Raw genomic sequence first — 26,770 nt, 5'->3', positions numbered from 1 at the left:
AGGGCTTTACAGGTTTTTCTTCAGTCAATTCTTTGGCAATGCAGTTCATGGGAAACATTTATGGCGTGAATCTGTACTCTATGGCACTTGGCAATTTGGTTATCAGTTGACGTTGTGGCCGTAAACATGATTGGCAAATGACGTTGCATAATCAAATTATGTTGATGTTTCATTGTCACTACACGTTGATCTGTTCATTGATGGCCAGCAACAAATCTTGTCTACTTGTATCGTTGTCGGAAGGACAGTAGAACGAGTTTCTGAAGTCATACGGTATGGTTGCAGCACATTTACGTTTTCATGTTTGCAGTATTTTTAAGGGCTAATTCAGTTCTTTGTTTGTTTTATTTCTCAGACTTGGCAAAATGGAGATGCAACATTTAAAAAAAAGTAAGTCAGGCAAAGGATTGAAAGAACTGTTTCACAAAGCAAAAAAACTGAAACAATCTTTCATGGGACCAAAATTTCGCTTTAAGAAATTCGTGCGACTTCAAAAATTCGTTATGTTCAATAACCACAGGTAAGTCAGATTTTGATTTTTTGTAAGGAGAAAGAAGCATGATAAGCATGAAAAGTAGTTGTAAGAGAATCAAAAAAGATTTGGTAAAAAAAATAAAAAAAATGAGTGTTGCGTTTCTAAAGCCGTTCAGTATATTATGTGTCATAGATTTCTTTTTATGCACACAAATGTGTATGTTCAATATAAGCATTTTTTTGCAATTCTGAATTCTTTTTAATTATATTTTTGAAAAAAGCATACGGTAAAATCATCATTTTGGCAAAGTATAAGAAAAAATATATCTGAATATAATAGCGATGATCTACCATTTAATCGGGAGAAATATACATGGACCTTCTACCCATTATCCTGGATCCGCAACTATTTAACTGAGAAAATAAACATCTTTTAACCGTGCTTGTTTTATTTAAGGAATGACTGTAATAAATTAAATCGTTGCAAGATAAAACAAATTTTGAATTTTGTAAGAGAGTATGCAATTTGGTTACATTCGCTATGACATAAGAAAAAATATGCGAGCCTCGTTTTTATCTGTTCGGCAGCAACCATTTGATTTTCGGGGGGGGGGGGGGGGGGGTTATGGATTTTTTTACCAGACAAACTTTTAAAAGTAATCTATTTTTTTCGCGACAAGTCGAAAAAAAATTTTTTTCTTTCAATTTTAGCATTACAAATAGTGTCAAACAATTTTTTTTCTCAGGGTCAAGAACAAATTTTTTTTTTAGCTTATAACTTATAACAAATCCATTATTATATTTCATTTTTAAATTCTTTCTCATATATTACAAAACATTAATTGTTATGATGGTTGCATATATTTGTATATTGTCTGTCTTATATTGTAATGCTTATATATACTCTGCATGTTCTGTATATTTATGTATTGCAAGTAGTGAGACTATAAAAGAATATTGAATCTGAATCTATTATTAATCTTAGATATTTATTATCCTATGTACCCTACGGCTACATACCGTACAGTGAAGAATGCGCGGTTGACAATCATTTTATTAACCGATTAACATCGATCAGTCAAAAGAGTAGAAAATAAAATTGTGATGACCATAAAGACGTTAAAACATATGATATATCGAGTGGTCATTCCGTGGTCAGTTTGTACTGTTATGTCCACATCTAGAGCATTTCTATTACTGTCCAATGGTAATCGGAATTTCAAGGTATGAGTAAATTTTTATTTACCTTTTTTTAAACTAATCCTGTGTATTATAATAGTGTTTTTTTTTTTTAATTATTTGAATCAATATCTCGACCACACTTGCGACTAATCATAATTAGTACATATCTTTTGCCTTATATTTGTACCACGGAAAATGTTACAAGTATATATAAGTATGTTAATTATGTAGGTTTATTGTCCATTATTTAATATCAAATATATTTAGCTAAAGTTAATATTTTAAATCCAGATTTTCCTATTTCGGGTTTTTTTTCTTTCTCGTTCCAAAGTGACCATTTCCAATGGACATAAACGACAAAATTAATATATAAACAATTTGACGTTAATGTAGAAAAAAATCAGTAATTGATAATTCTACAAAGAAAATGTACTTAGTTTTTTTTTCCACAATACGTAAGGAATGTTTTAACATTGATTGCACATTATGTGGTTTACTTGTAAATACACCAAGCAATACAATTGCTTTACTTTCAAATGAAAATATATTAATACATATCTCAAAATCTAAATGTAATTTGATATATACATGTAGTACTATACTGTTATTTTTTAACGTAAATTCAATATTTGATTTTATATGTTTAAGGGCGCCACTATTTAACTAAAACAAGGGGGGTATGGTTTTTTGTATGAGTCAGTTTAATGTTGTTGTTTTTTTTCGACGCTATACTATGAATATATTCTATTAATTGAAAAGAAATCGTTATATATAATGCAACACGGGTACAAACATAACTACGAAATATACAAAAGGATCAATAATTGGGATTTAATTTAGGAAACAAGAGTAGTGGCTTATATACATGTAAATCCGTCTCTTTGAATTCAAAAATAAAATTACAAGCTATGAATGAATACATGCTGATTAGCAACCAAATATGTATGTAACAAACAGGCGCGGATCCAGAAGGGGGGTTCCGGGGTTCCGGGGGTTGGAACCCCTTTTTTTGGACGATCAATGCATTTGAAAGGGGACATTAAATTGGAACCCTTCCCTTTGTCCTGGGTTAGGACCAACCCCCCTCCCCATTTTTAAAATAGCTGGATCCGCCCCTGACAAAATTGAACAAGACCACAATTATTTCGTAGTGCATTTCTTTGAGAACATAAATGAAAATAAAAAAATCCCACCTGCGCTTTCTCATAGAAACTTTTACAGTGTGTTGTACTACTTTTGGGACAAATTATATCAAAATTATAGAAAATTTCGTCGGATCTAACTCAAGATATGAATAATTTTATGTTTAAGCCGTCTTGAAATCTGTTGACACCTTCCGCATTGCTTATTTTCATCCTTTTTCAGCTGGACCAAATCACTACTTTCCTTTAAAATTCCGGACCCATTTTTTTAACAGTGTAATTTCACCCCCCTACTTGCAATTTGAGGCATTAAACATGGAGAAATAAATTTGGAAGGGGTATAAAAATTAATGGCAAGTAACCCACTGTCAACACTAGGGACTATATTCGTGAAAAACGAAATTCGAACAACGAAAAATCAAGGAACGACAATTGTGGTCTCGGACCAAATACAGTCAATGATTACAGTAACATTAAGAAATATCAATACATTCAATCAAATCATTTTTCCCCTTTAAAATATAACACTATACGGTATGTGAAGAATTTGGATTCAGAGCACATGTGTTTTGTCATCTGCTGGACCACAATGTTTTATTTATCAAATTGCAATCGAAGTTCTCAGAACTATTTTTTTTAGGGTTAAACCATAAACCCCCCTTTTTTGTCCATCAAAAATTATTTCATTGTGAATGCTTACTTAAGTATAATGAAGGGTTTTTGTCTTCTTTTTTTTCCTCTCAAAACAAAACACCCTTTGTGTCAATTAAGCTTTTGTCTTGATGTAGCCTGTTGCTACGGTGGCAGAATGCGGCCATGAAAGAAAAAAAAATTATGTTGTTCCCTCAAGATACTATGTCGTTCCCTCAAGATGCTATGTCGTTCCCACAAGATAGTTATCTCGTTCCCTCAAGATACTATGTCGTTCCCTCAAGATAGTTATCTCGTTCCCTCAAGATACTATGTCGTTCCCTCAAGATAGTTATCTCGTTCCCTCAAGATAATTATATCGTTCCCTCAAGATACTATGTCGTTCCCTCAAGATGTTATGTTGTTCCCTCAAGATACTATGTCGTTCCCTCAAGATGATATGTCGTTCCCACAAGATAGTTATCTCGTTCCCTCAAGATACTATGTCGTTCCCTCAAGATAGTTATCTCGTTCCCTCAAGATACTATGTCGATCCCTCAAGATAGTTATCTCGTTCCCTCAACATAGCAATACAATTATATTGATTTATTCTTTATTTCCAACTTCGAAACGGTGGAGTAAAGACGTGAAGTTACTTCCAATTCACTTTTTAATCAAATGCGAAACAATGCAAGAACGAGAAATTAAGACCACCGACACGAAACACGGAAACTAAATAAGGGAAAATACTAAGCACGCACATCGAACCAAACACGAGAAAACGAGAAATAAAACACCAAATCACGAAAACACGTAAAATGAAAAGGCCGAAAACGTTGCACGAAAATAACCCTTTACCACCTCTTAGAAAATAAAATTAAAAATGAGCCACAAAATGTTTTATCATCTCCTATTCCTGGATTTCTAATACATTAACCTAACTGTTTGTGTTGTACATGTGCATACGTATGTAATCAGTATCTTCCTTAGATTTAATTTTCAAATGTTAAAAGGGTGAAAAATAATTCTTTTCCTGTGTATCCATGGCAACATTCTGCATTTATTTACATAAAATATTGCAAAAAGGGGATAAACATGCATGTCACATATCCCCCCAAAATTTGGATCAAACTAGAATTTCAATGCTTTTGAGTGATACCTTTTTAGACACTGTTTTCATAAATCTTCCTAATGATCAAATAAAAAATGGGTGTCTTTCGCCTAATTTTTTCGTAAAATCTAATCACAAAGTTCGTGCGACAAAAAGTTGGAAAAAAAACATTACAAAAATTGCCGGACCAATGTATGGTATGGACATACAAATACGGACTGTCATACAGAAAACAGCCTATATTACATACATTATATGATCTTAGTGTTCATATAAACCCAATACGAAGGCTATTTTAATACTCAGCTATCCAAAAATGAATTTTATTGCACACCAGCTCTTATATTTGAAAAATCCTCAGGGGCCAAAATGCGAAACTACACATCTAACTGTGGAGTGCTACCTTTACTGGGACTCCGGGATCGGGTGTTTTTAAGCTCGGGATTTCGGGATTGACCCTTTCGGATCCAGGAATTCTTTTTTTCGGATTACGGGACGTCGGGATTTACTCATTTAAATTCGGGATTTCGAGATTTCGTGTTTTTAAGCCCGGGATTTCTGGATCAGGACCCCTCCTATCCCCTCTCAGTTATTCTCTTTAAATACAGAATTATTATATCATTATTATTGTGCAAATATTCTACTTTTGGAATCTGGCCACGTCTACAGTTCCGCTTCGAAGGGCGAAATGAATCATATATCAATACAATTTTAAAATCTTGAGGGAACGAGATACCTATCTTGAGGGAACAACATAGTATCTTGAGGGAACGACATAGCATCTTGAGGGAACGACATAACATCTTGAGGGAACGACATAGTATCTTGAGGGAACGAGATAACTATCTTGAGGGAACAACATAACATCTTGAGGGAACGACATAGTATCTTGAGGGAACGAGATAACTATCTTGAAGGAACAACATAACATCTTGAGGGAACGACATAGTATCTTGAGGGAACGACATAGCATCTTGAGGGAACGAGATAACTATCTTGAGGGAACAACATAACATCTTGAAGGAACGACATAGTATCTTGAGGGAACGAGATAACTATCTTGAGGGAACAACATAACATCTTGAGGGAACGAGATAACTATCTTGAGGGAACGACATAGTATCTTGAGGGAACGAGATAACTATCTTGTGGGAACGACATAGCATCTTGAGGGAACGACATAGTATCTTGAGGGAACAACATAATTTTTTTTTTCTTTCATGGCCACATTCTGCCACCGTATGTTGCAGATGTCAATCAAACAGTTGATGAACAAGCAAACAAAATTTAACACTATAATTTCTTTTGTCGGTATTTATCATCAATTCACGAACAAAAATATGTTACATATCAAAACACTGGTTTTTCTGTCAGAATTCGTCAAATTAAATTATTTGTTTTAAAAAGTTAACAACCAAACCCTTAAGCATTTTAAAAAAAAACCAAAACCTGTCAGTTTTCCGTGATAAAGCCATAAATTTCAAATATGCTGATTGTTATTAATAATACATGATACATAAGTCAATGTACTAGAATATACTATAGAAAAACAAGGGCTATCTCATACCAGACACGGAACATATGTATTCTATTGTACTTTCGTCATGTTCTTTTCTGAGAACAAGACATTATATTTCATACTTCATTTTTGTCTGGTATAATTGTTAAGCTTTTCTTAATTGTCCACCAATTGCAATAAAACATAAATTTTACTAAGTGTTATAAGGGACTTTCCGTTTTGAATTTTCCTTAGAGTTAAGTTTTTTTTTAAAACTTTTTGCTAATTGAAATTTTACTGTTCCTCGTACTTTGTATTCAATTGCACTAGAATCTACAACTTCTATCAATGGGTGCTCGTATTTAAGGTTAAAGGATTACAAAGCAAACAACCTGTATGTATATTAATGTGAGTATATTAAGGATATTATGTTAATATATACCGTAAGCGACACTGAACATATTCTCTTTGAACTAGAGATTCAACGACAATATGAACTTTTTGAATCTACAAAGAAAAATCTCCCGATAATAATTTTTAACGGATAATTTGAATCGTAAAATCTATCTTGGACATGCTAATGAAGTGCAAAGATACATGCGTTTATATGTTCCAATGAGGATTATTATTACACGATAAAAGGATATGTAGATATACGTCAATGAGACAGCAATCCGACGACAAAATAACCAAACGAAATCTAAATGTCAATAAAAAGACATGATATTTTATCGTGTGTTTTTCTATGTTGTGATGTTATGCTATTGTTTCAGAAAAAGGGAGAAGGTACCATTAAAACGTTTAATCCCGCTGCAAATGTTTGCACCTGTCCTAAGTCAGGAATCTGATGTGCAGTATACGTGTTTCTCGTTTCTTTTTTTTTTATATAGATTAGACCGCTAGTTTCCCCGTTTGAATGGTTTTACACTTGTTATTTTGGGGCCCTTTATAAATGTAGCTTGTTGTTCGGTGTGAGCCAAGGCTCCGTGTTGAAGGCCGTACATTGACCTATAATGGTTTACTTTTTTTATATTGTTATTTGGATGGAGAGTTGTCTCATTGGCACTCACACCACATCTTCCTATATGTATTAACAATAAACAGATGTCTTTGACAAGTTCTAAACAAAATTATGGACACGAGTGCATTAACATTGTGAATAGCTTTAACAGAAGAAATACAACGTCGGGGCGGATGCGGCTGTTGAAAATGAAGAGGGGGTTCAACCATATGTCCCTATTCAAAAGCATTGATCGTCAAAAAAATGGGTACAGCCCCCAAACGCCCCTTTTGCATCCGCCACTGAGCAATCAAAGACCTGACATTCACCCTAAACCTTTCTTCATAGTTTGCCCAAAATTAAAAGGTACAAAATGTAATGTATGATACGAAAGTAAGATCTGAAGTAGAAAAACAATTATTTTTAGTTCGGCAACCTCATTCTTCTTTCTAGAGAGATTGGTCTGAATTTTATTTGAATTTTAATAGTACTACTGAATCGTTCAACAGAATTCCTGAAGAATAAATCATATTTACTGTTTTCTTTTTTTCCTGTCCGGTAATGGGATACGTCCTTTTCCTATTCTAAAAATAAAGAAATTGTTTGGCGGGGTCTCAACATATCTAGTCTACCCTATAAAATAAGGTTTTTACAGGTCTTCCATAAACAAACTAAAATCGTATCTAGATTGTAAAATGTATGGCATTATATATTATTATGTTTACCTTTACTAATATTACCTCATTATATGACAGGGCGTCTACAAAACAAGCATATTAACATAGACATTCCCCGTCTTTTTCTCTCAATTTAATAGAAAAGTTTGCTTATAGGTCAATGATCGATTTAGCGCTAGTTATTTAGAATCGATCAGTCTGTTTTAGTAGCTTTCCATTCTTACAGTAGAAGTCACGTGACAATGAGCAAGAATCTGCTTCCCAAGTCCATGTGAACTTAAGGGGTCTTGTACGGTGGCAGAATGCGGCCATGAAAGAAAAAAAAATATGTTGTTCCCTCAAGATACTATGTCGTTCCCTCAAGATGCTATGTCGTTCCCACAAGACAGTTATCTAGTTCCCTCAAGATACTATGTCGTTCCTTCAAGATAGTTATCTCGTTCCCTCAAGATAGTTATCTCGTTCCCTCAAGATACTATGTCGTTCCCTCAAGATAGTTATCTCGTTCCCTCAAGATAATTATCTCGTTCCCTCAAGATACTATGTCGTTCCATCAAGATGTTATGTTGTTCCCTCAAGATACTTTGTCGTTCCCTCAAGATGATAGGTCGTTCCCACAAGATAGTTATCTCGTTCCCTCAAGATACTATGTCGTTCCCTCAAGATAGTTATCTTGTTTCCTCAAGATACTATGTCGTTCCCTCAAGATAGTTATCTCGTTCCCTCAATATAGCAATACAATTATATTGATTTATTCTTTATTTCCAACTTCGAAACGGTGGAGTAAAGACGTGGAGTTACTTCCAATTCACTTTTTAATCAAATGCGGAACAATGCAAGAACGAGAAATTAAGAGCACCGACACGAAACACGGAAAATAAATAAGGGGAAATACGAAGCACGCACATCGAACCAAACACGAGAAAACGAGAAATAAAACACCAAATCACGAAAACACGTAAAATGAAAAGGCCGAAAACGTTGCACGAAAATAACCCTTTACCACCCTCTTAGAAAAATAAATTAAAAATGAGCCACAAAATGTTTTATCATCTCCTATTCCTGGATTTCTAATACATTAACCTAACTGTTTGTGTTGTACATGTGCATATGTATGTAATCAGTATCTTCCTTAGATTTATTTTTCAAATGTTAAAAGGGTGAAAAATAATTCCTTTTCTGTGTATCCATGGCATATTCTGCAATTTATTTACCATGAAATATTGCAAAAAGGGGTAAACATGCATGTCACATATCCCCCAAAATTTGGATCAAACTAGAATTTCAATGCTTTTGAGTGATACCTTTTTAGACACTGTTTTCATAAATCTTCCTAATGATTAAATAAAAAATGGGTGTCTTTCGCCTAATTTTTTTCGTAAAATCTAATCACAAAGTTCGTGCGACAAAAAGTTGGAAAAAAACATTACAAAAATTGCCGGACCAATGTATGGTATGGACATACAAATACGGACTGTCATACAGAAAACAGCCTTTATTACATACATTATATGATCTTGATGTTCATATAAACCCAATACGAAGGCTATTTTAATACTCAGCTATCCAAAAATGAATTTTATTGTACACTAGCTCTTATATTTGAAAAATCCTCAGGGCCAAAATGCGAAACTACACATCTAACTGTGGAGTGCTACCTTTACTGGGACTCCGGGATCGGGTGTTTTTAAGCTCGGGATTTCGGGATTGACCCTTTCGGATCCGTGAATTCTTTTTTTCGGATTACAGGACGTCGGGATTTACTTTATTTAAATTCGGGATTTCGAGATTTCGTGTTTTTAAGCCCGGGATTTCTGGATCAGGACCCATCCTATCCCCTGTCAGTTATTCTCTTTAAATACAGAATTATTATATCATTATTATTATGCAAATATTCTACTTTTGGGATCTGGCCACGTCTACAGTTCCGCTTCGAAGGGCGAAATGAATCATATATCAATACAATTTTAAAATCTGGAGGGAACGAGATAACTATCTTGAGGGAACAAAATAGTATCTTGAGGGAACGACATAGCATCTTGAGGGAACAACATAACATCTTGAGGGAACGACATAGTATCTTGAGGGAACGAGATAACTATCTTGAGGGAACAACATAACATCTTGAGGGAACGACATAGCATCTTGAGGGAACGAGATAACTATCTTGAGGGAACAACATAACATCTTGAGGGAACGATATAGTATCTTGAGGGAACGAGATAACTATCTTGAGGGAACGAGATAACTATCTTGAGGGAACGAGATAACTATCTTGAGGGAACGACATAGTATCTTAAGGGAACGACATAGTATCTTGAGGGAACGAGATAACTATCTTGTGGGAACGACATAGCATCTTGAGGGAACGACATAGTATCTTGAGGGAACAACATATTTTTTTTTTCTTTCATGGCCGCATTCTGCCACCGTAGTCTTGTTCATACGGGCCCTTGTATGATATTCATTATTATTTTTTTACTAAATAAATGATAACAATAACAAAATTGTCTGTCTAAGTTTAAGCTAAATAGTTAAAGGAAATGGATGTGTCATATTAGTTAGATATTCATTTTAATCATTACTTTCAGATTTGACATGAATTAATTCCAGCCTTAAAATGAGGGTTGAGATCTCACAAAATATGTTTAACACCGCCGCATTTTTGGGCCTGTCCCAAACAAGGAGCCTCTGACCATTTTAAATCTTGTATTTGAAAAAATAAAAAGTTCAATTATATGTTCTTGAGTTTTAATCGTATGACGTCCATTTTTATACGCCCGGGACGGGACGTATTATGGTATACCGTTGTCCGTCCGTCCGTCCGTCCGTCCGTCCGTCTGTCCGTCCGTCGTCCACACTTCGGACAATAACTCAAAAACACCTACACCAATTTCCATGAAACTTAAGTGAATTGTTTATATCTATTGACGTAAGCTCCCTTTCGTTTTTTTTTAATTTCAGATTTTAAGTTTTGGATTTATGGCGCTTTATTCATAAAAAAGGGGGGATTTCCAACACTTCGGACAATAACTCAAAAATGCTTTAACCAATGTCCATGAAACTTTGGTGAATTGTTTATATCTATTGATGTAAGCTCCCTTTCGTTTTTTTTAATTTCAGATTTTAAGTTTTGGATTTATGGGGCTTTATTCATAAAAAAAGGGTGATTTTTAACACTTCGGACAATAACTCAAAAAGGCTTTCACCAATGTCCATGAAATTTTGGTGAATTGTTTATATCTATTGATGTAAGCTCCCTTTCAATTTTTATAAATTTCAGATTTTAAGTTTTGGATTTATGGGGCTTTATTCATAAAAAAAGGGTGATTTTTAACACTTCGGACAATAACTCAAAAAGGCTTTCACCAATGTCCATGAAACTTTAGTGAATTGTTTATATCTATTGATGTAAGCTCCCTTTCAATTTTTTTAAATTTCAGATTTTAAGTTTTGGATTTATGGGGCTTTATTCATAAAAAAAGGGTGATTTTTAACACTTCGGACAATAACTCAAAAAGGCTTTCACCAATGTCCATGAAACTTTGGTGAATTGTTTATATCTATTGATGTAAGCTCCCTTTCAATTTTTATAAATTTCAGATTTTACATTTCCGTGTTATGAATTTTTATGCTTAAAAAAGGGGGGATTTTTCCAATTTTGGGACAATAACTAACACTTTCACAAAATTTTATGTATGGATGAAAAATTAAAGACAACAAACTTAGTTAAATTTTAGGTAGCCTTAATAGTGCCAATTTTTTGTGCATTTTTATTTATTATTTGGGGGGGGGGGGGTATTTGACAGGGCTCACACTATTTCTAGTTGATCATATAAATTCATTTAAAGCATAAAAGACAAGTTAAAAGAGCAACGGGCGTATCATGCGCTAAAGCGCAGCCCTTTATTACTGAACTAGTACACATAGATATAGGAAGATGTGGTATTAGTGCCAATGAGACAACTCTTCATTCACGTCACAATTTATAAAAGTAAACCATAATCCATTAGGTCAAGGTACGGTCTTAAACACGGATTCTAGGCTGACACCAAACAGCAAGCTATAAAGGGCCCCAAAAATAACTAGTGAACAACCATTCAAACGGAAAAACCAACGATCTGATCTATATAAAAAACGAGAAACAAGAAACAGATTTCTGACTTAGGACAGGTGCAAACGACTGCAGCGGGATTAAATGTTTTAATGGTACCAAATTTTCTCCTTTTTCTGAAACAATAATATAACGTCACAACATAGAAATACATACTATAAAATATCAATTGGAATAGCGTGACTACAAAAACACATGTTTATTAAAGGGCAAGCTGAGGGCCACCTCCGGATGCGGGATTTTCTCGCTGCGTTGAAGACCCGTTGGTTACATTTTGGCTGGTATCTGCCCTTTGGTCGGGTTGTTGTCACTCTGACATATTTCTCTATTTCCATTCTCAATTTTGACAATTCCTCAAGATTTGGGTAAAATAAGGCCTCATTTCTTAAAAAAATACTATCAATATCAATTAGTATATTATTTGTTTTAATTCAACGTTTTGATGTTTTAGTCCAGACACATGTAATTCATATTTAATGAAAATCTTGCATGCAAGAATACCAAACACACCGAGTTAACTGAACACATGACGCATTAAAGATTTTATGTCGGGTACTATTTAGCCTGATTTAGTTATGACGGACCGACGACAGACGGCAAGTGGTATAATTTGCACTATATCTTAAGCTTAACAATATTTATGAGAACGTACATAGCACTGAGACTGTATTGATCAATGGTGTCCAAATGAATGTAAACTTTTTAAGGGATAATTGGAATAATTAGAACATAGAACTGACGGTACAACAAAAATGTATGTCAACGAAGTTTACACCTAAATATTTGTATAAAACCTGTATTTCTGTCGATAAATACTTCAAGATGGTTAAGAATTATTAATATTGTCTTGACATACATAAGGACATTAATGTCACCTTTACTGACCATCGACACATTAATAATATAATATCTACTTTTCACTTATCAAGTTGAACGCTTTTCTCATACATCGTGTATATATATGTGTATTGACTGTCACCTTTGACCATGTTAATGTGACAAATTTCAATCACATTCGGGACAGACAACTGATCTGTTAATATGAGGATTGTTATATTTGCACCGTTGGTAAAACATGTTTGTATAATTAACGCTAGCCCAATTTGCAAGGCATAGATACAAAAAGTGTATTACAATGTACTTTACTAAAATGATTTACTTTTTTTAGTATAACTTAAAAAAAAAAGTCCCGTGGTTAACTTGACCTTTAATTTTTAAATGAGCGACCAATAGTTTTATATAACGGGGGGAGGGCTCGGATGAAATTTGAAAAAAAGTCAGGACAGGAGCTTTGAGTAAAAAAAGAATCGGGATGCGCATCTTTTCAAAAAAAAGGACTGGATGACACTCTTAGAAAACAGAAAAAAATGCAGCACCACCCCTCCCCCTCCCGGCACAATCAAATGGTAGCTCCCTAAAACCATTGACCATATCAATTAAGGAAATTAACAATGCAACGAGAAAATAGAAAGAAAACAGTAATATTATTTTTTTACAGGTCATTTAGAAATAATTTTGTTAGAGTCGTTTTAAACACAATATATTGGTCTAATATTGTTTATAAGATATTTAAAATAATTTTTTATTTTACTGATTGATTTTTTCCCCTTTACATGCACTTCGAGTTAACTGGACATGATATCTTTAGAGTATCATCAGTTGCTGAGTGGTCTCAGTACTCAAATAATTGTTCACTAGCCTATTGACAGTCACACTGAAGTTGTGAGTCGTAATCCTGCACGTGGCTGATGCACACACCTTCAATTTAATTCATCATTTTCCTATACCGTAGATCAGTGGTTCTCTCTGGTTCCCTCCGCCAATAAAATCTGACTGCCACAATAGCTCAATAGTGTTTAAAGTGCCACCATCGAAACCAATACACCAATCAATCGATAAAAAATTAGAGAATACAAAAACGAAGCATCATAATCTTGATCCTCATAAATAATTGACGTTTTGCTTTTGATTTCAGATGCAGTTTGTGTTTTTTGTAGTATCTCTCTACATAGGCGCAACATCTGGACTGATAGAACCGATTCCCTTACCATCATCTTTGGAGGAATGTATCAATTATAAAGTTGACTTAAACAAAGGCTCCGGAGTTCCATTACATGTTATCCAAAATTTATGTCTTAGTAAATTTATGTCGTTTGAAACACCTCATTCCTGGGCTCGTAATGTGACGACAGAGGAACAAAACTATATGAGGTCCCTCATTCGGAAAGTTATTTCGGAGACAGAACGTTCTGGTCGACATCGTTTCAAAAGAAACGTCCTGATCCCTCAACGGATACGTCGAGAAATAAGAGCAGCCCCATTCAAGCAGTGGGATGACTACGCCAAGGCCGTGAGACGCTTGAAATTTGAAGAGGTTAGTAAACTCATGAACATAAACTATAAGTCACCAATAAACAAATAATAAATATGATATATACATGTAGCAGTAATTGACAACCTCTGAATTAGATGCTCCTGACTTGGAACATGTACATGAATAATGCTGCAGGGCTTGAAATATATAGTGGCAGCAATCCAGATGCAAGATGCATGTAAACCCAATGCTGAAATACACATTTAGGACCATAAAACCAAAACGGTCTAAACAAAAGTGGAAAAGAAAAAAAAACATGTATTTCTCAAGTCTTTATTTCCTCCTTAGTTCTAGTTAAAGAACATAATTTATAAATTCACAATTTGAAATTAAAATAATTGTAAGTTTAGGTACCTTACTATTTGTAACTTATAGTTCTCCTAGGACTGCGATTACTTACCACAAGTATAAGTACAAAGAAAAAGCGTGACTCGTATGACCTCATCTGAATATGGCGTGTATAACAACAAACTATGACAAAGAGTAAATCAGACTGCAACTCTTCAACACAACAAAACAAAAAAGTCAGTTTTTAAGACCACCATATGATCTTCAAGTATAATATACAAACTTGCATTTAGTTCTATTTACCACATGTCAATCTGTTAACCGACCCAAATGTTAACGATTTTTCAACAAATTGAACATAGTATCTACTGATCTGTTATTAACGAAAAAATTATTCGTTAATAAAAAAAAAAAAAAAAAAAAAAAAACAGAAACACAAGGAATATAACAAACTTTCATGTAAAATGTTTTGTCCAACCACTTGATATTTGGTTTCATGTGATGTGTTTTGAATTTGTGTCTTTGTGTCTTTGGTTTTTTTTTTTTTGCCATGGTGTTTGTTTTTCTTTATTTTTCGTTCCGTGGTTTTTGATTGCCTCCGTTACAGTACCTTTTAACACTTAAGTAAAACTGTTACTTTATCTCCTTTTAGATTGGACCAAGTGGTAGAAGCAGGTATGATACAATTGCAGATATTCACATGACAGCCATTAATTCATCACATTTTGGACCTAACTTTTTACCATGGCACAGATTGTACCTCATAACGTAAGTGATCAGGATATTCTTTTACTTAATATTACTTTTTGTTAAGGGAATAAATTATAACATGCGCTTAAAGAAACCGTTGAAAGTTCATTTGCTAATCATCATCGACTAAGGTAGATGCCCTCTGAGCTACAAAGTATTCCTTAAACAATTACTAACAATAGAAAACCATGCAATATAATGCAAAATGAAATAAAAAAATGTTGTGTGTTTTTCATTTAATAATATTTCAATAGAATTTTCAAACGCGGAGTGAAATAAAGATTGGTAATGAATTTATACATATTTTTTTTTTATAAAATTTGCTAACAATTATACACATTAGCAACAATGAATCTAATGCATATTTAGTAAACTGACATTACATAAATTTTTAGTTGAGTAGAATTTGCTTGAATTTAGCTGTTTATAAAATAGACCATACCGATTAAATAATATAATTGCTAACAATTATACACGTAAGCAACAATGAATCTAATGCATACATTTTGAATTTGGTAAACTGACATTACATACAATTTTAGTTGAGTAGAATTTGCTTGAATGTAGCTGTTTATAAAATAGACCATACCGATTAAATAATATAATTGCTAACAATTATACACGTAAGCAACAATGAATTTAATGCATACATTTTGTATTTGGTAAACTGACATTACATACATTTTTAGTTGAGTAGAATTTGCTCGAATTTAGCTGTTTATAAAATAGACCATACCGATTTTAAAAATACAAGAATAACAAAACATAGCAAAACAAAACAAAACATTTAAAGTTGATTACAGCAGTTTTTAATTATTTCATGGTGTTTCTTTCTGGTCACTTTAACGGTACCAAATTTACTACAAAATACGAGGTGTACATTTGAAAAATTCAGGACCTCCATGTAATCCTCAGAATAAATTAGATGAACTCATAACTTATAGAAATATTGAAGAGCTAATCCACGGTGTTTTTTTTCTCTAAATATTATGTCCATCATTTTAAAGGAAGAATATGATAAAATTCCAGTGGCAAATATTACATGTTAAATCTAAAACGATAACTTGGACTTTGATCATGAATTTCCTATTTTACTAGATCGATATTTAAAGCAGATTGTTAGCAGGCATGCAAGCTAAACATGCACATTGTAGGATGAGAAGTGAGATGTGTTACTACACACACTGAACTATGTATATTAACGCACAGTAAAAAGCTTACATACTAATATATATATTAAGTCTTAGTTTTAAACCTACATGGGATAGTGTGTCATTACTGGACGTTATCATAGAATATATAAAACCCTTCTATCGGCATCCAAATAAATTGAAATAATATAAACATACACACATTTTTATACGTTTATAATTACAGAATGGAAACTGCATTAGGTGTGCCAATTCCGTATTGGGATTCCTCTATTGATTACGAGATGGAACATCCGACAAAGTCAATTATGTTTACACAGAAATATTTCGGGAACGGATTCGGTATGGTCAAAACTGGACCCTTTGCTAAATTTCAAACGCCTTCTGGTCCATTGATACGGAACATAGGAAGTGATGGATCTTTATTTAATAAGAGGGATTTAAATGCTATTTTCACTAGAAGTCTTATATCTAAGATTTCAGAGCCGACAGCTGAAGAGAGGGTAAGCTTAGAGGGACAACACAATTCTATTCACAATTGGATAGATGGACAGATGAACACACAGGAGTTTAGTCCACACGATCCAATTTTCTGGACTCATCATTCTTTTGTTGACTATATATGGGAAGGATTTAGGAAAGTTCAATTCGCACGTGGAATTGACCCCGTACTAGACATTCCCGAACCACCAGAAAATGTTACGTTTCAGAGCGGGAGTGATCCTTCTGTTGGTTTATTTGGATTTTATAATCGTGAAGGATATTCTTCAAAAATTGCAAAAATGGTTTCATATGAACCTCATCCCGAATGTCCAAAATGCTGTGGAAGCCCTGATATGTATTGCGATACCAGAAAACATGTGTGTGTAAGTAAGATAAGAGATCTAATGGAATATGAGGGAAATCGCGCAGAAGCACAGGAAATAGCAGATAAAATGATCGAAGCATCAACGGGAAGGCAACGTAGAGTATTTTCGGAATACATGCGAGATGATCGAGTGCGAGGTGACTCCTTAACATTAAAAAAGAAAGAAAAATTGAGAAACCTTAAAAGGCATCTAATGAATGGAGTTGTTAACGAATTTCCAGGAAGTTCACCCTTATACAATCGAGTTCCGCCTTTTAATACGGAAACTATTTACCATGGACTTCCACAAGGATTTACACCGATGAATGATGCTCCTCCTATACAAATAATCCCGTCCCCAGATTTTCGAATTAGAGGGTTAAATTTTCTGCCCAAGCCAACAGTGGATATTATTTATGGTCCGATACAGTTTGATTCACTTGTCGTTTATCCAAACAACAATATCCATACTCCAGGTCACCACTATAACAACGCTGGTCCGAAACATACACCCTTTCCACATTATATGACAGACATACGCACAAGAAATCATGTTTTGCATTTGCGAAGAAGACGAAGTCTGACTGAAAGGACAAGCACGTCTGCTAGAAATCAAATATGGAAACCGACTCTAGAAAATAGTTTTTTCTTAAATGGCAAATCTGACCTTGATGCATGGGCTTTTGTTCCTGTCAAAATAATTTATAATAATATCAAAGAATCGACATTCCAAAACAAATTGAATTTTACCGGAAGTAATACTGCTCTGCAGACGATACTCGGCGACAAAACAGAAACTTGTGGGGAAAGGATAGATAGTCCTCTGAAGATTTTCGTACAATCTCATGGACTGAACTATTATGGAAAATACAAAGACTTTGCAGTTTATCAAAATAGAGAATCAGAGTTGAATTATATCGCAATTAAAAAACCTTCCAAAAAATCAGTGGAAACATATATTTCTGCATATGATTCGTGTGGGAATACGTGTAACACAAGATGTATAATCCCCGGTGTTTATCCACCTGTTTATAGAAGTTGCGCAGGCGCAATCAGTGTTTCTAGTAAAGAACCTCTAATGTACAACGGTGTTCTAAGCGCAATTCAAGGATTGCCTGTTGAAGAAAATATTCCTATAGTCTTTGTATGTGATATACTGTGATAACATCTTCCGAATAGAGTTGAAATACTGGATAAATGCATGCAAGTAATGAAAATTATATTCCAAACTGTAACTTGCGTTCCATTGTTTCGTTGGGTTTATTTTCTAAATTAACCAGTGTTCATAGGAAGATAAAGCATTGAGATAAGTCGAAAAGGCTCATCCAATTATATAGGCCGAGTTCACATGAAACTCTAGACATTTTTACTAACTCGGGTTCCAACAATCCGAGATTATTTGAATCTCTCGAGATAACCCCGCTTACCCCGGTTCCAACCTCACTGTGCCAGGGTTAAACTCGAGAAACCCTCGTCAAACCAATCAGATGTAATTCTTTTTTATGCTTATTCAAGACCCTACCCTAGAGTTTTTTTTCTGAATAGCAACTCGACTGCGTTCATGTGATACTTTTGAATCTCTAAAGTGGACTCTTTGAGTTTTAAGTGAACTCGGTCACTGACGTGTTAAATTAGTCGAGTTGTGGCTCCATGTGCAGCGAGGTGTGACACATAACAATTGTTTGGCGTTTAAAGAATGAAAAATAAGTATAGTCTTAACTGAGAATTGAAACAAAAGAAAATGTGCGTACATCCATGTAATGGCGTATTAATTGGTAAACATTAGCTGCAATTACATGTATGCGAAAGGGTAATTATCATATATTTATAACTATTCCTATGTGTTCCTAGATGAGTGACAGTTTTATACCATGAACCACCAATTACTTGTGTGAATCTGATGATTGAGGTACATGTACATGTACATGTATATAACATGTATAAATCTAACACCTAACCCAAATGAAGCCATGTACATGTATTTATATGTATACTAAATCTGTAATTGCTTAAATCCAATTCATTTGAACTTAGGTGGATAGTTATCTCATCGGCAACCATATCACATCTCCTAGTTTTTATATTGGTGGGTTTCAATCTTAAATCACTTAAGAATTAAAATTGTTGGATTTTTGGTCGAATTAATCATAACTTGGTAGCCAAACATTGTTAAGTATTATGCATTACTACGTATTCTAGAATGTGTAATTCAAAGTGGATTGAATGTTTACAATAAGTTAGAGACAGCACATATCATTGTAGATTTATTGTGAAACACAGTTTGTTTTGAAGATGAGATTTTCTATATATTTTCGTCTTCCACGAACTTACGAACCAATCCTTGTTATTGTATTTTTCAAATCCAAAAATTGAAAAAAATATATATAATTATAGTTCATTATGTTTTTTTATCGTGTTAGATTATGATATTCAATATTTCTGGAAACAAATCACAAACTATCTGATGTATAACTATAAAGTACACGTATGTATGTCCTTCATAATTTAGAACTGTTTTAAAGTCAAATCTTAACAATATATCGAATTTCTGATTTCTGTTATTTCGTGACATTTTCAACATTAATGGAATCGTTGTAATGATAAAACATGATTACATAAGGCAGAACTCTTTATATTTCCAAGTATTTCAGAGAATAAATTTTATGTACATGGATATAAAGGGGTACCAAACACCTCCACTGCGATGAATTTTACTCGTTTAATTAACATACCATTTAAAAAGATATTGACCCTCTAACAAGAATATACAAATTTCAAAACATTGAATCTTATTAAATTTTATTGGAAAATTTCATTAGACTCAATATATCAGCAGTTTAAAAAACTCAAGATTTGATCATTAAGGAGCTTAATATTTCTTAACAATAATCGTAATTAAATCGTCCAGCTGAGTTATCTCCCTCCCGTTGTATGTACCAAATTCTGATTGTTAATGTGCGTAATACATCTAGTCTTGTTTTGCAATTTTAATTTTGTATATTTGCTGAATGTGTATCTTGTGTCAGCGTTGTATGCTGCCCTGGTGATCAATAAAATATTGAAATCTTGAATCTTGTATATCTTATGTTCCAGACTGTTATAAGACAGACATTAGAAGAACAGACGACCTCATTCATGAAAGAACAAACACATATAAAAACAACGATGTAAGGGGACGTTAATAAGGTTTTCGGAAAAGAGCGCGGGATTGGATAGGGTGGTAATTGTTATATGAAAATGGTGGATATATGTATGGCATGTTAATATGGGCGTGTTGCATTTCATTATTACTGTTTGGTTGCTTTTACACATTTACTTGACGAATAAAGAACAGATGCGGCATCGGGAGGGATATGAATAATCGACATAGAAGTAATACTACGCTAATAAAACAGCAACACACCAACTCAATAAAACAAAAAAACAACTCTATAGCATCAGACACATACTTTAGTGAAAGGGCTCTGTTTTCCTTATTGAGACAACCCCTGACTAAATCTCACGAAACACAAACCACCAAAACAAAAAAAAAATATTGGAAGAATGTGTCTGAAAAAACAAATGCCCGCAAATGCATTATTACTCTTTACAAAGGAAATGGAACGGACGAACAAAAATTAAGACGAAAAGGCGGTCCAGAATAACATTTAATCCCCAAATTGCTTACAGCGGGGTCTTAAAACGAAACACTGCCACTGACGACGTTTGCAAATCGTACTGTTTATAAGTATATTGTTGTTAACCTTGTCCATTTTCTTTGGTTAAAATAAGTCGAACAGTAACCGGTACACGAGATCATGCATACAATTATTATTTCAAGGAAAAAAAAAGGTGTGCGATATGAAATTTTGATTCATATTGAATACCTTACTGTAATGTTGAGATGAAGAAAGACAATAACAGCACTGTTTCTTTTGATTTTTGAGGCGTATTGAACTAAATGTACATGTACCACCGATAAAACAAATCAGAATATACTATGGTCATTGTGCTTACATTGAACATGTAAAACCTTTGATACTGATTCGAAAGATCCCACATTCATTTAATATTTTCTATAGCGCATTAGCTTTAATGGCTCAGATGCATACATTGTATCTGTGTGGTATGGGAGAGCGTAAGTTTGCATTATTAAAAAAACTGTTGCACAGTAAAGAAGCTACCAATATTCATATTTAAAGCTGGTTTTATTAGCAAACAATGTTCTGTGATTGGCTACCATCCTTAGCTGAAAAAAATAATAAAAATAATTATACTATAATGCGATGTATCGCTATTTTGTGCATTTTTCCTTTGATCTTTTTTTTGTGATAATTTTTCATATCATGCTACTCGCTTGAGATGGAAAGTTTCCGCTAGAAACTAAGGAGGCATGTGGTGTTGCTAAGGAAAATTCACATGAAATTTACATCGATATATCATCGTCATAGGTAAAATAGCGATAAACAAATTATCATTGGTCATCTCAACTGGATTGCTTTCTCGCTTTTGCCGTACCGGCTCAAGCGAGAAAATCAATCTCGTTGAGATTATCAACGATAATCTATAAAAATCATGCATTAAATGATCTCTTGAGATTTGCAACCATTTCAACAGTAGCTGTCGGCATACGACACATTGTTACCTGTCAATTACAATATGATGCAGGACTTTCATTTTGCGTTCTGCACCACGAAAATGATTCCATATCATTGAACAGATGTTAAAATGTTACAGTTAGTTTTAGTTCTGTTACTTAAAGCGACAATTTGACAAAGTCGATATCAATTTGTATGCAATTATAATAATTAAGTACATGCAACTTCTCGTTTGAACTGTTTTATATTTGTAATTTTGAATCCTTTTATAGCTGACAATGCGGTATGGGCTTTGCTCATTGTTGAAGACCTATAGTTATTCATTTCTGTTTTATTTAGTCTCTCGTGGATAGTTGCCTCAAAGGCAATCATACCTCATCTTCTGTTTTATTTAAGGAATGACTGTAATATTTGTTCTGTCTATGAAGAAATAACATAAAAAATTTGGTGCACACTGAATAACGAGCGTAGCGGGTTATTTAATAATGAACCACATTTTTTATGTTATTTCGAATAGATAGAAAAATATTACAGTCCTTTCTTATAATTTAATTCTAAATTCCATTTTGAACCGTAGAAAACCATGCAAAAACGTTGATGACGTCACAGTCACATGACTTAATTATGTTTATTGGCTAATAACAAAATAACGTCAGCCAATCAGAAGACGCGTTGCATCCAAACTAATTAAACTAAAACTAACGAAAGATGTCATAATCATTGCATGGTATTTCATTACTTAAAAATTGAACAAATAAATGAACATACCATTGAACTTTCGTTTTTCCTTCATAGAACTCCGCCTTACAACCGTTACAGTAATTTGCTCTGAAATAAATTGGTATACTACTAGTACATTGTAAGTACCCCATTATAATTATTGGCGATTTCTGTTGGCGTGTAGTGCCCGTGTGCACCCTACCCACGAAGCTGAATTTTTTCTCGTATAAACCTATTAATCACAAAATATCCATACTCTCTACTGAAATGTTGATTAATTCATTAAAACACAGTATAAAATTAAGAATGGAAATGGGGAATGTGTCAAGGAGACAACAACCCGACCATAGACCAGACACCAGCAGAAGGTCACCAACAGGTCTTCAACGCAGCGAGAAATTCCCACACCCGGAGACGTCCTCCAGCTGACCCTAAACAAATATACATACTAGTTCAGTGATAATGAACGCTATACTAAACTCCAAAATTGTACACAAGAAACTAAAAGTTAAAATAATACAAGACTAACAAAGGCCAGAGGCTCCTGACTTGGGACAGGCGCAAAAATGCGGCGGGGTTAAACATGTTTGTGAGATATCAACCCTCGCCCTATACCTCTAGCCAATTCAGAAAAGTTAACGCATAGCAATACGCACATTAAAATTCGGTTCAAGAGAAGTCCGAGTCTGATGTCAGAAGATGTAACCAAAGAAAATAAACAGTATGACAATAATACATATTAAATAACATCAGACTACTAGCAGATAACTGACATGCCAGCCCCAGACTTCAATTAAACCGATTGAAAAGTTATGTCTTTATCATATGAATATCAGGCAGTATATATATGATAATATGTGCTCTCCTTGACAAATCTATATTTTGGAAACGGAATGACTAGTTTACTCGTATTTTCTTTCTCTTTAGCGCCATTTGATTACGGAAACTTCAAGTTATTTCTAGTATTTCACCAAGGCTATGATTGCATTGACCCTATGGCTAGAAACATTTAAGTTCAAACGCTGTTGTTTCCAAATGAAACTACAAAAAGAAGTATTCAGTTTTGAATTGAACAGAAACAACAAATCATGATAATTAACAGATCTCAACACAACCGAGTAAAACAGTAATATGAGCATGGCATACGTAAAACCTTGTGATGAGCTTTACTTTGAAGTTGGAAAATGGTGATATCAGTGAACCGCGTTGGTTAAAATCTTCTATGCAATGAAAGCCACGTTTGAAGAAAGGGATGAGGAGCGCGAAAAAAAAGACACAATCGAAAATATTAGTTCAGAGAATGGCAGATTTTAAAATATGATAGCCAAAGTTCATTCTAGTGACGAAATACGGTAACTTACTTGCATATTGCATATGGATGAGTATCGCAAGTAGTTACAAGACAGGGGTCAACAAAACAGGAAGTGACGTCTGTGTCACACACGCCATTCACCGTCGTCACTGAAACCATAAAATCATGTTACATCAAGAGTTTTGCATTTCTTACTTATATATATTTTCGAAATTCTGTGCACCAACAATTGGTACTTAACCTTGGTGTTACCGCCATGGAGGTTTTGTGGTAACGTGTTCGCCTCTAGTGTGGGATATAAAAAAGAAGATGTGGTATGATTGCCAATGAGACAACTATCCACAAAAGACCAAAATGACAGACATTAACAACTATAGGTCACCGTACGGCCTTCAACAATGAGCAAAGCCCACACCGCATATCTCTCACAAGCAAAAAACCCCTAACTGTAAAAATATAAAGGCATACACTACAGACACGGGGATACATTCTACTGAATCCACAGTGGGATGTCAATTCTAACATTCGGAGTCAAAATAAAGTCTTTCAAAATAGAATAAGTATTCTTATGACATTAACATGCTCTCGTCCTGAATTTCCATTATTTTGATTTGTCGAAGGACAGCCAGCATCCTTGTTCATCATCATCATCATCATAACTTAAATGTCCAAGTTTCCGGAGAAAATATGTTTCTTTTAATGATTTATATTTTTTCTAAAATGTGAAGTATTCTATGCATGTCCGTATATTATCTTAGGTGCTCCGTAAGGGTAAGCATTTCCTGCTCCACTAGTGTCACCTGTCACGTGATTCCTATAAATAACGTTTCGTATCTAACAATTAGTCATTACAAATTTCCTTAACCATTCGTCACGTTAAAATAAAATATGCTATCCATTAAACCTGATCGTACGGTAAATCCTTTTTTCTAGGACAAATGATAGACACAACTTGTATCAGGAGAAACAACACACTTATATACAAATTACACACCACAACACTGTTACATAAAAGAGGAGCAATATGATATAATTTAAAATAAAAATAGTGGTGTTCGTATGTACTTTAATCGAAAGTGCACGATGTGAGCATTTTATAAAGGCGGCATCGGTCGTGTTACCATTATACATTAAAAATCGGTGATTAGTCTCTTGAGCCGTGTGTGAAGTCCCAGTTCAGGGTTTTAAAGAGGGACGGTCATAGCAAGCCGTTCTCGTCAAAACTATGTGTAAACCTTTTTTTCGAAAAAAAATACACACTGAGATTTAAAAACCTAAAATAACACGCTGAGAAATCGAAATTACACACTGAGATTTATAAAAATAAAAAACACACACTGAGATTTCAAAATTACACACTGAGATTTTAAAAAGACACACTGAGATGAAATAAATTGAAAAACACACCCTGAGAATTGTTAATTACACACTGAGATTTCAAAAATACACACTGAGATTAATATGCAAATTACTAATGAATATTCATGAGAAGAATAATTCAACAGATTAATAAGAACTCTTGTCATTATAATGAAATGTGATTCCTTCAACCAACATTCGTAATAAATTTCAAGACTTAACATCGCCCATATTTATAAGTCTGTTGCCTATAATTCAGATCATTACTACCAGTGTATCGGGATTTTTTTATAACTTAAAACCGTTTAAGCATGGGTCCCTTTTCAAAAGTCTTCCAACTGTTTTGCAAGGTAAATCAAATTTGTTAATATGTTTATATGCTATAATAGACGTTTGAGTAAAAATTTCACTGCATTCTTTTTTCTGCAGATTGTTCCAATATTTTTCTTATAATTTTAATAAAGTTTTTCACCATTTGGTTATTTTTTGTAATAAGAGTAAGTGTGTATTTTCCTTGTTCTTGTATTTCTAAAGTTTTTAAAAAAAATTAATTTAAACCAAATCGAAGGACTAACGACTCCTGTCCCCTAGTTGTTTTAAGCTTAAACCTCAGTGTGTAATTTTAAATTCTTAGTGTGTAATTTTCAATTCTCAGCGTGTGTTATCAGTTTATTTATTCTCAGTGTGTCTTTTAAACTCTCAGTGTGTAATTTTCAATTTTCAGTGTGTAATTTTAAATTCTCAGTGTGTAATTTTAAATTCTCAGTGTGAGTTTTTCATTTTTGTAATCTCAGTGCGTCTTTATGAAATCTCAGTGTGTAATTTTTAATTCTCAGTGTGTAATTTTTAATTCTCAGTGTATGTTTTGAAGTTTTTAAATCTCAGTGTGCTTTGTTGTAATTCTCAGTGTGTACATTTTTCGAAAAATGGGTTAAACATAGTTTTGACAAGAACGGATTGCCATAGACGGTAGTGGTTAGGACAATTGGAATATATCCTCATTTGAGATATAATTATATTGCGTAACAGTCAACCCACCGTCATGGCGCCAAAATTACTTTCGAATGGATGAATCCAAATTTACCGGTTCAGTAGCTTCTTTTTAATCAGTCGAAGTCAAAATCTGTATAGAAAACCATGAGTTGAACTTATGTAATCATGTTTAAAATATGTTGATGGGTTTCAATAACTTGGAATAACACGTTATACGAAGAGTGCGACTGGAAAACGCAAACACTGGTTGCCGAGTTTGTTGTTTGTAAGCTTCATCTCTTGTTCAAAAGTTGGTATATTGCTTTCCCTTTTAAAGCATGCGAGTTCCTTTTTTTTTTTAATAAAGCCTAGTATGTTTATAAGTTTTTCTTTGTAACTTCTGAACCCCACTCCTACTTTTAAAAAAACGTACACATGCCATAAAATAATTTGCTGAAAAGAATATTATGAATAAAAAGCTTCTTACCAAAGACCAGAAAGAGCGAACAAATTATAATTGTTTTCATGTCGTGTTCTTGATTCAGATATTTCTACTGTTATCGAAAAGTTGGGTAAGTGCAACACACCTGGT

At 33.8% G+C, this 26,770-nt stretch overlaps 1 protein-coding gene and 1 long non-coding RNA gene across 2 annotated transcripts; one reads left to right on the top strand and one right to left on the bottom strand.

The window, feature by feature from the left end:
* The first annotated feature begins 13,811 nt into the window (after window positions 1–13,811).
* On the top strand, window positions 13,812–20,309 carry LOC139502923 (uncharacterized). Its single transcript, XM_071292591.1, has 3 exons — window positions 13,812–14,202; window positions 15,143–15,258; window positions 16,618–20,309. The coding sequence occupies exons 1-3, from the start codon at window positions 13,975–13,977 to the stop codon at window positions 18,398–18,400; spliced, it is 2,127 nt and encodes a 708-aa protein (XP_071148692.1). The 5' UTR covers window positions 13,812–13,974; the 3' UTR covers window positions 18,401–20,309.
* Window positions 20,310–21,406: 1,097 nt separating this feature from the next.
* LOC139503715 (uncharacterized) lies at window positions 21,407–26,770 on the bottom strand. The gene is made up of 4 exons (XR_011659174.1): window positions 26,666–26,770; window positions 23,897–23,996; window positions 22,584–22,643; window positions 21,407–21,466 (listed from the first exon to the last, which is right to left on the bottom strand). It is a non-coding gene; the product is annotated as an uncharacterized lncRNA (long non-coding RNA).

Source organism: Mytilus edulis, chromosome 14 (genome assembly GCF_963676685.1).
Source record: "Mytilus edulis chromosome 14, xbMytEdul2.2, whole genome shotgun sequence".
NCBI classification, from domain to species: Eukaryota; Metazoa; Mollusca; class Bivalvia; order Mytilida; family Mytilidae; genus Mytilus; species Mytilus edulis.
This window is presented reverse-complemented; position numbering and strand designations above follow the sequence as displayed.